General features: G+C 39.0%; 1 protein-coding gene across 9 annotated transcripts in view; it reads left to right on the top strand.

Annotated features, from left to right (window-relative positions):
• LOC131321414 (protein DETOXIFICATION 21-like) overlaps positions 1–12,901 on the top strand; it is a 36,116-nt gene extending 23,215 nt beyond the window's left edge. For 2 of the 9 annotated variants that reach the window (XM_058352419.1, XM_058352418.1), the window contains exons 2-9: positions 7,677–7,975; positions 8,608–9,149; positions 10,227–10,313; positions 10,417–10,473; positions 10,872–11,110; positions 11,602–11,720; positions 12,263–12,349; positions 12,610–12,901. In XM_058352419.1, the coding sequence (XP_058208402.1) occupies positions 7,715–7,975; positions 8,608–9,149; positions 10,227–10,313; positions 10,417–10,473; positions 10,872–11,110; positions 11,602–11,720; positions 12,263–12,349; positions 12,610–12,687 (1,470 nt within the window). In that variant the 5' untranslated portion in view covers positions 7,677–7,714 and the 3' untranslated portion in view covers positions 12,688–12,901. Of the gene's footprint in view, positions 1–2,050; positions 2,276–3,400; positions 3,949–4,624; positions 5,211–6,841; positions 6,983–7,676; positions 7,976–8,607; positions 9,150–10,226; positions 10,314–10,416; positions 10,474–10,871; positions 11,111–11,601; positions 11,721–12,262; positions 12,350–12,609 lie in introns of those variants that run through there. The other 7 variants (XM_058352422.1, XM_058352415.1, XM_058352414.1 and 4 more) reach the window with 7 other exon arrangements.
• The last annotated feature ends 1,176 nt before the right edge of the window (positions 12,902–14,077 follow it).

Below are 14,077 nucleotides of genomic sequence, written 5' to 3'. Positions count from 1 at the left end.
ATCCAATTTAATGCAGGGCTTGCCAAAAACTTTTCAATACAAATAGGACTAAATTTAATGAAAACAGGACTAAACATTAGTTAATAAATTAAATTCAGGTCACAATCTACATCAAACATTAAGTTTTGGTCCTATTTCCATTAAAATTGAGATTAAGGTTTCGGGTTTCCGGAAAACTATCTCTCTAACGCAATTCTAAGCTCGGGTAAGTGTTGCATGGTGTCCGTAGATCGCTGTGGTGGTTCCGAAATCTCGAGGCGGCATCCGGTGGGGCCCACAGCGGCGGCGTGGGTGTGAAACCCACTGTACGCGGCTTTTTTTTTTGTTTTTTAAACAAAGGAAAATAATATTGGCACTAGAAAAATTGATGGAGGCACTCCAAAAAATAAATGAAAGTGGCTTTGAAATTTCCCTGGTTTTGGAATGTTTGCATCAATTTTTGGAGTGCCAATATTATTTTCCTTAAAAAAACGCTGATGGAGTGAGTGAGTTGCTGGTGTTGTTCGCCAAGGCAAATCGATGGTACCGAAGATAGAGCACAAACGGTGAATTTTCCACGCACCCAAATCCGATTACCCGAAGCTCTCAGAACCACACCATGATCGCGAACAACACCAGCTGAATCGGAAGCAGGAGAGAGGAAGACAGAGGGCAAATCCCAGTTCGTTCGAGAGCACCAACCCTAGATCGTTTCCAGTTTACAAAGGGCAGAGCCACAGACGTGGGCATCCATCCAGAACACAGCGCACAATTACTACGTTTTCTGTTTTCCAGAGCAGAACCAAAACCCCTTTGCCTTTTTCTTTGTTCAGATTAAGCAAAACCCACTGACTTTTCTTTTTAGTGTCTTTACTTCCTTTGTTTGTCATTCTTTACTTCCTTTGTCAGTACAAAGGGGACACATGCAGAGCACTATAAAGTGCTTTTTCTTTTCCCAAACCTCCACTCAGGAGGGAACCCAACAGAGCCAAAGACGTTGCATCCATCCAGAACACAGTGGGAATCCTACGGCTTAGATAATGACTGCATTCAAAACCATGATTTTACGAAAATAACCCCAGCAGATAGCCTAGAGCCGCTCCAATCCGGAGACTTGATTGGAAAAATTAGGCAAAAATGGCCAAACCCTTTCAATGTTCTTTTATTACAAGGTTAGATACTCCAGTAAATAAAATGTAAAGACTTTGAGAACATACTATTATAAATTAATCGATAATGACCAGAGAGATCCTTTGTATTATTAAGTGATCACCCGTTCCATCTCAAGTAATGTGGAATTGTATTTCCTCACATCTGCCTCATGTGCAGTCGCGTTTGAGGTTCATCACATGTAGCCTCATTTTGGATTTATCAACGTGTAATCTTTTTGTTGGTCTGTTATTGTAGGGTGTAGATTGTGAAAATTTAAAACGTGAGACAGAAATGAGCCCCGCTCTAATATCATGTACGTACAAAACTTTATATTTGACTCAAAATTAATTAGGTATAAGTGGAGTTCTATGTCCCTCTTGGTATTAAGTACCAGCAATCTAACGTATTCCATTCCACAGTAATGTGAGAATTTATTTCCTTAACAAGCCGTTTGTTGGTAGCAACAAGATTTTCTCAGTAAGGGCTTGTTTGAGCTTGACCAGCAAGTTAATAAACAAGATTGAACCAGAATTTTTTAGGCTTGGCCATTTCGTAATCAAGCTAAGCTCGAGTTAGCCATAACTCAGCTCAATATGAAATTGTCTTCATGAAATTTCATTTTACAGTGTGTGTAGTAATTTACACTATTTTCTTAATTTTCTTGGAGATTGATCTCAAGTTTGAGCTCGAATTCAGCTCGTTTACATTTCTTCAACTCGAGCTAGATTTAACGGAGATCAAATTTCACACACACTAACAACCTCGAGCTCATCACCTAATATTAAAGGAGTCGAGCCCAAACGCTTGGAGGCCTACCAGTTGCATTCCCTTCCTTTTTCAATGCTTTATATTCTCTTACAAGAAAGCAAAATACACTCTGAATGGTCAATATATTCTTATAAATTCCTTTCAAACGATTCTTATTCCCTTCTTTTCCTTCTCTCTCTCTCTCTCTCTCTCTCTCTCTCGATTAAACACCACTAGTTGCTGGCTCAGGCTGCTTCAGCCTTCTTTTTTTGTTTTCTCTGTTTCATTTTTTTCCACCTCTTCTCTTCATCTCGTGTAAAGATCAAGACGATTGACCAACAAAGAGAAAGGTAAAGGGAAACTATACACCTAAATATTACTCTCAGCTTCCTTGTACGTAAGTCCCTCTCCTTTTTTCTTCGCCACCATTTTTTTACTGTTTCTAGTACTCTACCGTCACTTATGTATACATGCCTGTTGATTCAACTTATAACGTGGTGTTGTTCTGTACATTTTACGTTGGTGTTCTGTGCCTTTGGTGTTTGCATTTCCTTCTATTGGTGTTTTTGATCGGTTGGCATCTTACCAACTTAGCCTATTGGCAGGGTCGGCTTTGAGCTAAGCCAGACGAGGCTGCCGACTTAAGCTCCAAACTTTGGCTCAAACTTAGGGCCCCGTATAGAAATGCAATATATATTCAATATAACGTTAATATAACAAATGACCTAGTTAGCCCAGTGAAAAAGCTTAGTTTTGTTCACCAATAGGTACATGATTCAAGTCTTATGAGAATATTTATTTCCCCTTAGAATTTTCTCTTAGAAGAACAGACCTACCTTATAAAAAATAAAAAAGAAAAAGAAAAAGCTTGCGTTGCACATTGATTTTAATATTGTTAGAACATGTGATGAACTAAGTCCCACATTAGATAAATAGATAAAGGGTTAGACTTTAATATACAATTGCGTGACTCATCACTTGTAAGCTGGCTTAACCTTTTAAGTGGATATGAGTAACACATTGGGTCCAAGTGATGCGGTAGACTCTCTCCCGTTACTCCAAAACAAATTTTGCCTAAATTATTCTGAGCTGCTATCCACACAAACATTTTGCACACATATTGTGCATAGAGATCACTCTGGGTCCCACACAAAATATCTGAACCGTTCATTAAATGTAAAATCTTTTTTCAAGGCCCCCAGCTATCTGCGCACAACATGTGTGAAAAATGTCTATGTCAACATACTTTGCGTAAATTATTTTGAAGAGTTTCATTTTCATCCTTCTGGATCCTCTCTCATTAATATATTGGCAGCATGTGGTCAAAACCACCAAGATATTAAGAGAATAATACTATCTGGATGGATCCTCTCTCATTAATATATTGGCAGCATGTGGTCAAAACCACCAAGATATTAAGAGAATAATACTATCTGGACAGACGATCCAAATACCTAGCAGAGGTCCCAAGCTGACTGTGCAGTTCCTAAAGAGGAGTAAACTGCAGACAGGGCAGATAAAGTTGGCCAACTGGGACATGCAGCCCATCATGTGTATTCCTAATCCTAAATAATAAACCGTCACATGATGTACTACGACACCGTCACATGATGCCCAAATTTAGTTTCCCTCTCTATATTGAAGACACTCTCATTATGTACTACAAAACTGTCACATAATGCTCATATTCATTTTCGAGCATTCATTTGGTATGAGACCCAAAACAAGTGTATCAGAGGCCCCACACAGGAATTGAAAAAGAATCTAAAAAGCTTATCCCTAAGAGATACTCTCCCAGAGGATAAACATTTGGGAGAGTATCCCTTGGCCTTCTTCTTCTCTCCACTCCCTCCATGCACATCATCAACCAACAAAGAAGCAGCAGCAGGCTAGCGGCAACAAACACAACTGTGTTCGAAACCGTTAAATGTATGTGAATCAATGTGCATCTAACGGTTTCAGACACAATTATTTCCGGAGTTGTGTTATAAATGTGTATTTGTAGCATTGCTCGAGAGTGAGAGATACCACCGCAAAGTTCTGCACAAAAACCCGTCTTAGCTCTCCGTTGTAAGTCTGTCTTTCCCATTTCCCCCTGTTTCTTTTGAAATGAAACCCACATCTAAATCCACATTTTTACAGTTTTTTTTTTTTTTTTTTCCGTTCTACCAATTAGGATATTGATTGGTCACCCAGAAAAAATTGACTGACGTCTGTATATTTTTGCATTTTGGAAAGTAACAATTGCAATATACTTTCCGTTCTACCAATTAGGATTTTGATTGGTCACCAAGAAAAAATTGACTGACGTCTGTTTATTTTTGCATTTTGGAAAGTAACAATTGCAATATACTGTTCTGCTCCACAGTAGCTACCAAGTACCAAGTGTTTGTATTTGTGTGCCAAGTGACAGTCTGTCCCTTTTCGGTGTGCCCACAGATTTGTGTGGAGGTGAATTTGACTTGAAAAAGTTTTCAAGTCAGAAAATATCTTTTTGTGGTACACTAAATAATTGAGACATAAGCCTCGGTTTGAAATGCTTGCTCGAAGATATTGGATGCTAGCGAAATTCTAATATGAGGCTCTATACACATCTTTGAGCGAAAATTTGCACACAAAAAAAATTCAATCGAGAATTCAAATTTCAGAGAAGAAGTCTAATGAAAGAAATTTTAGAAAAATTCAACGTCTTCTACTTCGGAATTCAACAAAATTTAGTGACAAGATATAGTTGAGTTAGTTGACACTTCAAAAATAAAAAGGGAAAAACTTGCGCTTCCTGTGCACTCTTCAACTCAGTCCATATTGATTGCGAGAAGGGGTCCTTTGCTGAAAAAGGTTGAGAAATGGGGCCGAGATTTGAACCGAGATCCTTAAGCAATGAAAGAGCTTCAACTGCCACATTGCCAAGGAGTAGAAGTTATTTGAAGGATATCGAAACTCTTTACTATTTAATATTTTTAATAGTTTAGTATAAGCTATATTTTTCGGGGCCCTCCCCGGGCCAAAAAATTGGAGCCCCAAAGCGATTGCTTCTTTGGCTTCCCCTCTAAGCTGGTTCTGTCAATTTGGTTTGGTAAATAGTAGTGCATGTATGGTACTCGTCACTTCCACGAAGGGTATTGCCCCGTCACATCGCACCCCAATAAATAGAACCCTATCGCAGCTATGTTGGGGCCGAAGCTAAAGTAGCGTTAGAAGTATGTTTAACCCAATAAGGAGCTATGGGACTCCAACGACCTTGTCAAATTAGATTACGAGTTTCCACCACTAGACCAACACCTCATTTGGTGGGTAAGAAAATACTTAAGCTGTTTGATAGAGTCTATCAGGTGAGGAAGTTCTAAATCAATGGTGATTGTTGGATTGGTAGCTTTCTTTTCCGTAGTTGCAAACAAATGCTAGTACAGCTGAAATAAGATCCTGGAGTGTCTGTGTTTTGTGTGATAGTAAAGGATAAACTTAAAAAGAAAGGCACGTTAAATATTAGCTCTGTTATTAGAACAGTACGATTGATGATTCAGAGCATCCGATTCGAATTGATTTACCAAGTTGTCGGATTGAATCTACGTGGCAAATCACTGGAGCACGAAAATCATACGATTCCCGATATGCAACGAACAACGCGGTTCTAGACATCTAAAATCGATTCACTTTATCGCCATGTTTCGCCTGCAAAAGGATTTACTTGAAGTCATCTAGTGAGAAAAAAGTGTGGTGATTCCAGGGTTGAAAAAAGCCTTTTGATGTGAGTGTAGAGATATATAGTTCATCTTATTCGTGAATTCATGACCGAATAAGAGCAATTTCACGATTTGGAAAAGGACCATTTTGATTCACAGTGTGACAACTATGATTATAAGGCTACATTTGGATAGATATGTATTTCCGTGAAGGGATTTGACATTACTGTTCAATGACTTTGTTTAAATCTATGTTCTATAGTCTGCATTTATCTTGAAACACTGCGTTTGAAAGCTTTATCATGATCTTGCGATGGATTTGAGTGAGTTATTTAATTTAGTAGAAGTGCGATGATTGTAATAAAACACATCTTTTCTACCTCAGCCACGCGCCACTCTAGCTTCTCCAGCCACCTATAGCTAAACTCTTGTATCTGTGTTCAAACTAGAGTAATGCCTTTTCCTTTGAAATCCACACACATCCAAATGGAGCCTAAATGTACTTGTACTTACACGGACGGAGCTTAATTTCTGCCATTCAAAACATATCTTCCACTGACCTCACTGTGAATCTTAGGTGGGCTGCGGAAGGGGTGCACTTGAGAAAGGGGGCTGTGGAATACGCTATGAACGTTAATATAAAAGCTCCTTTGAAGAAGAAAAACTCACAAATTATAGGAATATAGCATATCCAAGATATGCCCAAGGTGTTTTCTTCAAGATTTTATTGTATCCACTACTGATGCAGATGGAATCTTGGAAATCCAATTTAAGGATACATGACTTTTGTTAGGCTGTTCTGTTTAGCAGTCTTGACAAGATGACATGGAAACATGATGATACAACACTTTTGAGGGAAAGAGTGGTGAAATGAATAGACAAGAGTTTGAGGAGTTCTTCGAGTATTCTACAACGTAAATCTTTAGTAACTGATTTACAAGTTTCCAATAGTCGCCAATGGTGAAAGACATCTGTTTGGTTGGATGAGACGCCATGCATTCCAAACATTTGGCTAGGTTCAGGGAAATGATCTGTTCACAATACACCAAGTTTTTCCCTGGACACCTTAGTGTCAGATTCAACGTTTAACTATAGAACATAAAACCTTCCAAAGCACGCAACTGCAATGCTCATTGTTTTGATAAGCCTTAGGTAACCGTTGAGACATTTGGCTGAAGTTGCACCCCAAAAGAAATCCGATCAACATCTCTATGTAAATCCAATGGACATTCAAGCATTGGCCATCCCTCAGACGGAAACCATCTTTGCTCTTTCTTTCTTATTTAGACACATAGTTCAATTCTAGCATGACTTAAGTTCAAGCTCGTTCTCAATGTGCTTCTATAATGAAGAATCCTAATGGAAGTTCAAAGTCAATGTAGAATTCTTTTTCAGTTTGTAGGAGTTGCTCTCTTCAAATGGTAACACTCAGGAATCCTTCCTAGGTTCTACGTGCATTTTTTAATTTAGCTCAATCGCCTCGCATCAAGAAATGGCAATAAGTTGAGAAAGAGGACCCTGTACTACGCCAAATTTTAGCATTAGCAGCATGAGAAAACTACCGTTAATAGTTCAAAAACCGCCGGAAATAAACAGCCGGGAAAACAATTGTCGGAAAAACAAAAGCGGCATTAGAAAACCGCCGGTAATACTAAAAATTGCGGTAAAGAACCGCCGGCAATAAAATCGGTGGTTAAATTTTTTTGCTTTCCCAGGAAACGAACCCGGAACCTTCGGATCCTATAGCGCGCGTGCTACCAACTAGGTTGACTCGCATATTGCGTCATGTAGGATACATAATATTATTTATATTATACGGGTCGGTATTATTATAAACGGTGGTAATAAACCGCCGGTATTAAAAAAATCGTATATTCAATTATTTCCGGCAGTATTTTAAAAAACTGCCGGTAAAAGTTTGTAAAAACGGCATTCTAAAAAAACCGCCGTTTTAGGTTGTTATTCCTGGCGGTTTTACTAATGCCGGTAAAAATTGCTTTTAACGGCAGTTTTTTTACCGCCGGTAAAAAAGATATTTGGCATAGTGATAGTATTACTCACTGCAAAATGATCGTGGATTGTGCTAGTTTGGTATTCATATCTTCTTTTCTGCAGCACGTTTGGAGGCACCAGAAGAATTGGAGTTCACCAAAATGGATCCTGATATTCATGAGAATCTATTGACGAATGGTAAAGTACGAAAGGGTGTTCCTAGTGAGGAAAAGCTGAAGGACAGGTTATGGAGTGAGACCAAGAAAATGTGGGTGGTGGCTGGTCCGGCTATATTCACTAGATGTTCAACCTTCGGTATTACTGTCATTAGCCATGCATTTGTTGGGCACATTGGAGCTACAGAGCTTGCTGGATATACTCTTGTTTCAACTGTCTTCCTGAGGTTTGCTAATGGTATCCTGGTACGTTGCAAGCGTAACCTTTCTCTAGGTTGTCATCTTTGAAACACTATTAATGAGTAGCAACGTAAAGAACAAGACCAGAAAACATACAAAAGTGGAGTTTGTTTTCCAAAGCAATTAAATATCATGGTTTCCAGGGATTTAGCTTATTCAAGAAGGATTTCTAATCATGGAAGGCTGCATCTTGGGGCCATATATGATGTTGTAAAGGACCCTCATCATTTCTCTTATGTAACTGGTTTACCAAAAGATAACAGAAAGGGCAAAACAGCTATATAAATTTTGACAATCAATGTTGTACACTCTTAACTTGGTTTATAAAGCTACGTTTATTTCCCTTTTCTGTGAATTTTCTAACAGTCTGATGATATAGGCTTAGTCGTAGACAATTTCACAACCTTGGTGTAAGCAATTTCTGTTTTGGTTTAATAATGTAAATGTTAGAATTTTGATGTTTGGAGTTGAATCTCTAGTTGGGGGATTTTTCCAGCAAAAGTATCCAGGATAATGTTCAAATTCCATATATAGAATATGGAACTCAGAAACGGGTAGTAATAATTTATTTGTTTTTGTTTCTTATGCGAAACGAGAAGGAAATTTTTTCAAAAAAATGGGTTCATGTGGTTGTGCAGTTGGGAATGGCTAGTGGGTTAGAGACTCTATGTGGGCAAGCATATGGTGCAAATCAACGCCACATGCTAGGCGTGTATCTTCAAAGGTCTTGGATTGTCCTATTCACCTGCATGATTTTCCTTGTCCCTTTGTTCTGCTTGACCACTCCAATTTTGAAAGCTTTAGGCCAGGATGAAGCCATTGTAGAAGAGGCAGGCATAATTGCTCTCTGGTTTATCCCTGCGGTGTTCTCCTTCATTCCATCCTACACCTGCCAGATGTTCCTACAGACTCAGAGCAAGAACATGATTATTTCATACTTGGCATTTTGTTCGCTTTCAATCCATATCTTTCTCTCATGGCTTTTGACAGTGAGATACAAATTTGGTATTCTTGGGGCCATTATATCTACCATTTTAGCATATTGGCTTCCTAATATGGGCCAGCTTTCCTTTGTTATGTGTGGAGGGTGCCGAGACACGTGGAAGGGTTTCTCATTCTTGGCTTTCAAGGATCTGTGGCCAGTCATCAAGCTTTCTTTATCATCTGGTGCCATGCTTTGGTAAGCCTTCTTCCATCCAATGCAAGTTAAGTTGTAAGCACTTAAATTGTATCCCAGTTGGTCTATAAGTAGTTGGAAGTTGTTGATAACCTTTTTTGTTTCATATTCATGAGTTATGATGACCAGTCCAATAATGTTATGGAGGGAAAAAAAAACTTAGGCACCACTTACCTTACTTCTTGGTTTTTTACCCAGCTTTGGGTTTCCATGTTATTCTTAACCTCTGGAGCTAATTATGGGCCATTTGATAACTTGCCTATTGGTGTCTCATTGCCTATCACTTAAGAAAAATTCAAAGTAAGAAAATTTGTTTGCTGCTAATTGCTCATTTGCTTATTGGATTTTATGTATTAAAGTTGTTGTTTAGCATTAATACGTCATAACCAATTTGGTAGCTGCCAAACAAACTCATTTGCTTATTGCATGCTTTTAAAATGAGCAAATAAGCATTGTGAACCAAACAAGCCTTGAATTGTATGGTTTTTTTTCCAGAGCCTGACTAGACCTCGAAACTAGGCTACTCATTTATTTTCACATACGGCGGTGAGTTGTGTCTCGAATTCTGTTGGCATTACGTTTTCGACCCACAGACCCAATAGGCATGACCCGTATATTATTATTGCCTATTGGGTATTCTTTTTACCTAATCTGTATGCTGGTTTTCCTTTACAAAGGGGTATTTGGGGCTACAGTATTTCTGGGAGAGTGTAGGGTTACAGACCTTGCCGTCTCATTGTGTTTCTTCTCTTTCATTGTGTGTAGGCCATAAGCCAAATCCTACAAATCCTTATGAATTTGTGTGCTTGCTCTTTTTTGTGGTTTCATTTTCATGATTTGTCATATTATGTGTATGAGTATCAGTACACTCATGAATGCGGAAGCTTTCTACTTTTCTCATAGTCTGGTTTGGTAACTATGTATTTGTCAATTTTCACAGCGGCAACTATAAAGAAGTACACCACATCAATATCGTTTGGACCATATACCATTTCACTTAAAGTAACATATTGATATATATCATATTGCTTCTTTGAGATTACAAAACGGTTCAATTTAAACCTGTGATTTGCCTGACAGTCTGGAACTATGGTACAACACAATCCTGATTCTTCTAACAGGAAACATGGAGAATGCTGAGGTTGAAATAGATGCTCTCTCTATTTGGTAACACTCTTTTCCCGCCCTTCCATCAAACTCTCTTCCCCTTTCCCCCTTGAATGTTCCGAAGCCTTTTATCATCCAACTTATTACATGCATCTTTCTGCAGCCTCAATATTAATGGTTGGGAAATGATGTTAGGTTTTGGTTTCTTGGCTGCAGCTAGGTATGAGTACTTTTATTGTAGCCATGCCTTCGACTAAGCAAGATGATTTTGAGCTGTGAAGGCTTCTGTACACACACACACACACACACACACACACATATATATATATATATATATATATATATATATATAGTGATGCATTTCAAAACTTCTGACTCTCTCTAAAAAGTGGAAATCTTTTTCTTCAGAGAATCATCCAACACAGTATGCGGTATTTGTTATTTGTTGTGAAGAATGTTGTTTTTGTTATTGCTTGTAATTTTCGCTGTCACATCATGGTCCTTGGATGACCCTGAAGTCCGGCTCTTTTCCTTTTTATTCGCTTTACATTCCTTTTTCTCACCATCAAGCATTTTTGCACTTAGCCTTGTACTGCTTTTGTCTTTGGAAATTTCTAGCGTACGGGTCTCAAATGAACTTGGAAGAGGGAACTCAAAAGCTGCAAAATTCTCAATCGTGAACATAGTGCTAACATCGTTTGCCATCGGAATCACGTTATTCATTTTCTTCCTGTTCTTTCGGGGCCGCCTAGCTTACATATTCACAGATAGCAGTGAGGTAGCTGCTGCAGTTGCAGATTTATCGCCTCTTTTGGCATGCTCCATTCTTATGAACTGTGTTCAGCCTGTTCTTTCTGGTAATCTTCCCCTTTCTATACAGCAACTCTACCTATAGTTGTATCACGATGGCAACAAATATATATGAGAAAAGGGATCAATGAATGATGAGAAGCAGCATGTTTTGTTTTGTTTTTGGAAAAGGAGAAGTAGCATGTTATCGGGAGTAATATACTCGCTCTTTTGTCATGCATACCCACAAAACTTGCCCAGGATTTTACCTAGCTCGGATACCATGTTAAAGCATCCAACTCAAAACCAATTGGCAATGGCCATCCAGGCTCATATACTAGTTTTTGAGGTGATAATTAACCAATTTGAGACAATTTCCAACAGTGTGACCAAATTCACTCTTCGAGTATGACCCACACTACGCCATGTTTGAAGCCAACCTATGCACTTCCCATTATGGGTAAAATTTTGGGATACCCACACTTTTCAGTTTTCTCTGGCCAAGGAAGAATTATTCGCCTTTAGTGAATGATTGGTGCAATTTCAATTCATTTTGCAGGTGTTGCTGTTGGGGCTGGCTGGCAGAGCATTGTCGCATATGTTAACATTGCTTGCTATTACCTAGTAGGGGTTCCAGTGGGAGTAGTGCTCGGTTATGTGTTCCATATGCAAGTCAAAGTAAGTTATTTCATTCCTCATTTTTTCCCCTGCATACTACAATAATTGGGGTGGAGTTTAGAAACGGGATCTCAGTCTGAGTTCGCAGAAAACTTGAAATAATATTTCAGTTGGAAAACGAAGTTATCAAATCTCATTTTACGTCCCTAGGGCCAATTATAGTTACTAACACCATGTTTTGGTCTTCTTGTTTTTGAAACATACTAAACAGTAAACAAAAGTAGGAAAAACAAGAGAAGTAGATTTTTTTGATAACTACATTTGCTTCTCATTTGTCTAATGTCAGTAAACAAAAGTAGGACAAACATCTTTTGCTTTAGTTTGTTTTTCTATCTTTTCGACTGCATATACCTTTTCCTTGCAAATCCATGATCCATGCGTAGTCATTAATGTGGTCGTTCAATACGCTGACAAGTGAAAATACACTTACGATATTCTCCTTGATCTGTTTTCCGTTATTGTTAGTCCTTTCAATCCCTCTATATCACTCACAAAGTGAGTAAGTTGTTTATTCAAGCAACTTATGCAGATTTGTTTTGTAGGGTGTTTGGATTGGTATGTTGTTTGGCACATTCGTTCAAACCATTGTGCTCATCATAATCACTTGCAAAACTGATTGGGATAATCAGGTAAGGGGGTTTTCATGGTTCTTGACTTCCGGAATTCTTCCTGTTTTTGATACCATCCTAGCAGGCTGGCAGTGGTTTTTCTCGATTAACTAGAGTTCCCATTGAAGTGTGTGTATGTATATATATATTTTTGCTTGTGCTTGGTACGTCTTAAAACAAGTCAATGAAGTACGTTTTTCTTCGAGGTCGATGGAAATGAGAGATTTTGGTAGCTAATGTTTCAATATAAAGAGAGGAAACATAATCTGTATTTTTTGCAGGTATCCATAGCTCGTAAACGAGTTAACAGGTGGTTTGTGGAAGCTGAGGAACCCAGTGATAATCAACAAGGTGTTTGAGATGATATTTTCATTCTTTTGCATTAAAGCCCAAGATGTGGGTTGCAACTTCCTAGTAGGTAATGTTCATAGGCCCCATTGTTGTAACATCGAGATACGATCTGGATGAATGGACTCAGTATCTACCGGATTTGGGATCACTTATTCATCAAGACTGTTTGTTTTGGTGTAAGACATTTTGTTGTTTGATTTATGTGAAATCATTTCGCGTAAAGTACATTTTCCCTTTTATTTTCTCCTGTTTGGCTCACAATGGAAAACAATGTCCAGAATTTCAAATAAAATAGTTTCCAAAAAGAGCACAATGAACCCGACTTCATAGTAAGGGGTACATAGAACTTTCTAAACGTGGCCACCTTGCAAGCCAGAATGGTGTAAAAGCCCTACTTGCAGGAGACCAATTGAAACCACCTTGCAAGCCATATGATTGACGGTGTTCAAGCGGAAGGCAGCGCTGGGGCTGAGGCTCAGATAGAAAACAGAGCAAAAAAAAGGAGACTGTGTCGCCATCTACTGCCACCACTTTTACCCGTCACCACCATCACCGCACGGAACCGCCAATAGGAGAAGAGAGGGATTTCCCATACCCAAAACCAGAGAGAGAGAGAGAGAGAGAAGTAGTGGACCGGGTTGTTCTTGTAGTCTTTGGGTTTTATCGTCGTCGTTGACAGCGACAACTTCAACATTGTAGGGGGATAGAGAGATAGACTGATTTTGTGGGGGCATATTAGTGATTTTACCTTGCCCTTTTCATGTGGACGGAATTACATTTTTCCTTCTCATAACAAGAACAATTTTATAAAAACCTCTCCACGACTTGGTTATTCTTTGCCCCTCCTTCAACTGTCCGGTGAATTCCCCTACGGCTTCGGGTTCATTGATAGGGCCCGATTGGATGCTGTTTTGGTTGGGTGTATTCCACAATACACCCGGTTTAGGAGTGATGGGACTTGTTTAGCTGGCTTTGGCAACCATTTTTTCACCTGTATTCAGCTCTCTCCCTTCTTCGCGTATACACCCCAATCCGGTGGGAGAGGTACTAAATTATTGCTACCACTGAGCCCTGCAATAGCTTCTCCGGCCTAATACACCCAAATTTTGACCATTTTACCCCTTATTATCCCCCTTCCCTAACGGCTCTCTCTCCCAGCGACAGTGAATCAAGAAGAAGAAGAACAACAACAACACACAGCGAATCAAGAAGAACAACAACAGATCACCACCACCACCACCACAAAACACACGAAATATGTATGTATATTTAGAGAGAGAGAGAGAGAGAGAGAGAGAGAGAGAGAGAGAGAGAGAGAGAGAGACCTGTTGTTATCGGAATTTTTGGGAGGAATTTCGTAGGAGAGAGGGAGGCACAATCGGATTTGTGGGAGAGAGA

Source organism: Rhododendron vialii, chromosome 3a (assembly GCF_030253575.1).
Source record: "Rhododendron vialii isolate Sample 1 chromosome 3a, ASM3025357v1".
NCBI lineage: Eukaryota > Viridiplantae > Streptophyta > Magnoliopsida > Ericales > Ericaceae > Rhododendron > Rhododendron vialii.
This window is presented reverse-complemented; position numbering and strand designations above follow the sequence as displayed.